The sequence below is a fragment of the Marmota marmota genome, unplaced genomic scaffold (assembly GCF_001458135.2).
Source record: "Marmota marmota marmota unplaced genomic scaffold, marMar, whole genome shotgun sequence".
NCBI classification, from domain to species: Eukaryota; Metazoa; Chordata; class Mammalia; order Rodentia; family Sciuridae; genus Marmota; species Marmota marmota.
In genome coordinates, this window is record NW_025999880.1 from 2,076,323 (window position 1) to 2,078,504 (window position 2,182).

Genomic DNA, 2,182 nt, shown 5'->3' on the forward strand with positions numbered 1-2,182 from the left:
CCTATAAACAGGATGTTAGATGAAAGTATTGGGCTGAGGATGTGGCTCAGGGGTAGAGTGCTTGCCTAGCATGCATAAGGCCCCAGTTTCAATTCCCAGCCCCTCAAAAAAAAAGATATTGATGAATTAAACATTTTGTTGATACATGAGAGATGAGGTTGTGTCCTGCCCATTGTTACATGAGGAAGCACATGATACCTGGTGAATCCACTATGAGCAGGCAAGATTAATCACAGAATCAACCCCTGTAATTAAAAGTAACCTGGAGGGGGGGAATGCTGGGGTTATGGCTCAGCGGTAGAGCGCTCGCCTCGCATGTGCAAGGCCCTGGGTTCGATCCTCAGCACCACATTAAATAAATGAATGAATGAAATAAAGGTATTGTGTACAACTACAAAAAAAATATATTAAAAAATAAAGTAACCTGGGTGTAGTGGTGCATGTTGGGGCACGCCTGTAATCCCAGCAACTTGGGAGACTGAGGCAGGAGGATTGCAAGTTCAAACCAGCCTCAGCAACTAAGTGAGACTTTAAGCAATATAGCGAGACCCTGTCTCAAAATAAACAATAAGAAGAGCTGGGGGTATGGATCAGTGGTCAAGCACCTCTGGGCTCAATCCCAAGTACCACAAACAAAACGCTTGGTAATTAGTGTTTGATTACAGCCCAGCAGCAACACACTTGGAATTGGGGTATTAGACCCAAGAGGTAGGAAGGTATCAGAACACAAAGCCAGAGGTCAAGAAAACTTGGGTCTGGTCTTGACTGTGCCCCTAACTTGCTGCAAAGCTTTGGGCGGGGATCCCTTCCTTACTCTTCCTCATCTGTATGTTGGGAGTGATGTTGTCTCCTTACCGTATGGGGTTCCAGTAAGGAAAAAGGAACACAGTTGGAAGGAAGACAAAATTGTGTTATTTTTCCTTTCTGCCCCCTCCACCTTCCCCTATGTTGCAGAGATTCTCTTACCATCCATGATATCCTCAGGACCTTCCTTCTCTGACCTTCTCACTTTCAGGTTCTTTAACGAAACTTCCTCAAAAGCCAAAACTCAAGAGAAAGAGGATTAAGGAAGCTCAAGAAACTCCAGAGACCTGCCAATAAGAAGACCCGCTGGGACAGAAGGCCTGCTCACCTGGCTCACAGAGCACTAATGGGACTTGGACCTGTCAGCACCTGGGGGGAGGGGACCAATGAGGGAAAGAACAAAATCATTCTTATTGAAGGGATGCTCAGGTCTTGATTATGAATAAATGGGGTGGAAGATAAACATTACTAAGACAATTCTGTTTACTTGGCTAATAGCCATCTTTTTTCACTTTAAAAAAATTGTTTTAAAAACATTTGCCAACCAGGTGCAGTGGCCTGTAATCCCAACCACTAGGGAGGCTGAGGCAGAGGGATCACAAGTTTGAGGTCAGCCTCAGCAACTTAGTGAGGCCCTAAACAACCTAATGAGAACCTGTCTCAATTTTTTTAAAAAATGGCTGGAGATGTAGCTCAGTGGTAAAGCACCCATGGGTTCAATCCCCATACCAACACACACACACACACACACACACACACACACACAGAGTCCCATAGTCCCTGTGTCAAGGATCATCAGAGTCCAATGGGGATACAGACATGTGAGAAGACTCCACAGTGGGGTGGATGAGTGATAGGGGAGGGAACAAAGGAACTGATGAGTGTTTGCCCTGGGAGAACACAGGGGCGGTGGGGGGATGAGCTGGAGTCAGTCAGTGACAAGTCTGGCAGCCTGCTTAAATCAGCTAGATTTCATTTTGTGGATAACTTGAGGTGGGGTAGTGAGGGAGGTGTCAAGCAGTGGGATGAACTGATATGATTTCAGCCTTGGGAGATGCTATGGTGACTGTGAGCAAAGTGAACAGAAGTGATCGAGGCTGGTAACAGGAAGAAGCATCAGTTGTTTTAGCCATCAGTCAAAAATGGACAGCCTAGCTGGGAGTGGTGATACAAGTCTGTTATTCCCAGCCATTTGGGAGGCTGAGATAGGAGGATCACAAGTTCAAAGCCAAGCTCAGCAACTTAGAGATCCTGTCTCAAAAAATAAAAAGGACTGGGGGTGTGACTCAATGGTTAAGTACTCCTGGATTGAATCCCTGGTAACAAAAGGAAAAAATGGCAGCCTACCACCGTGTTTTGTTTTCTCCAGTGGGGTTCT

The 2,182-nt window shown here is 45.7% G+C and overlaps 1 protein-coding gene across 2 annotated transcripts in view; it reads left to right on the forward strand.

The window, feature by feature from the left end:
- The window catches only part of CUNH17orf64 (chromosome unknown C17orf64 homolog), a 12,372-nt gene extending 11,106 nt beyond the window's left edge, over positions 1–1,266 (forward strand). For both annotated transcript variants that reach the window (XM_048787519.1, XM_048787526.1), the window contains one exon: positions 1,016–1,266. In XM_048787519.1, the coding sequence (XP_048643476.1) occupies positions 1,016–1,101 (86 nt within the window). In that variant the 3' untranslated portion in view covers positions 1,102–1,266. The remainder of the gene's footprint in view (positions 1–1,015) is intronic.
- The last annotated feature ends 916 nt before the right edge of the window (positions 1,267–2,182 follow it).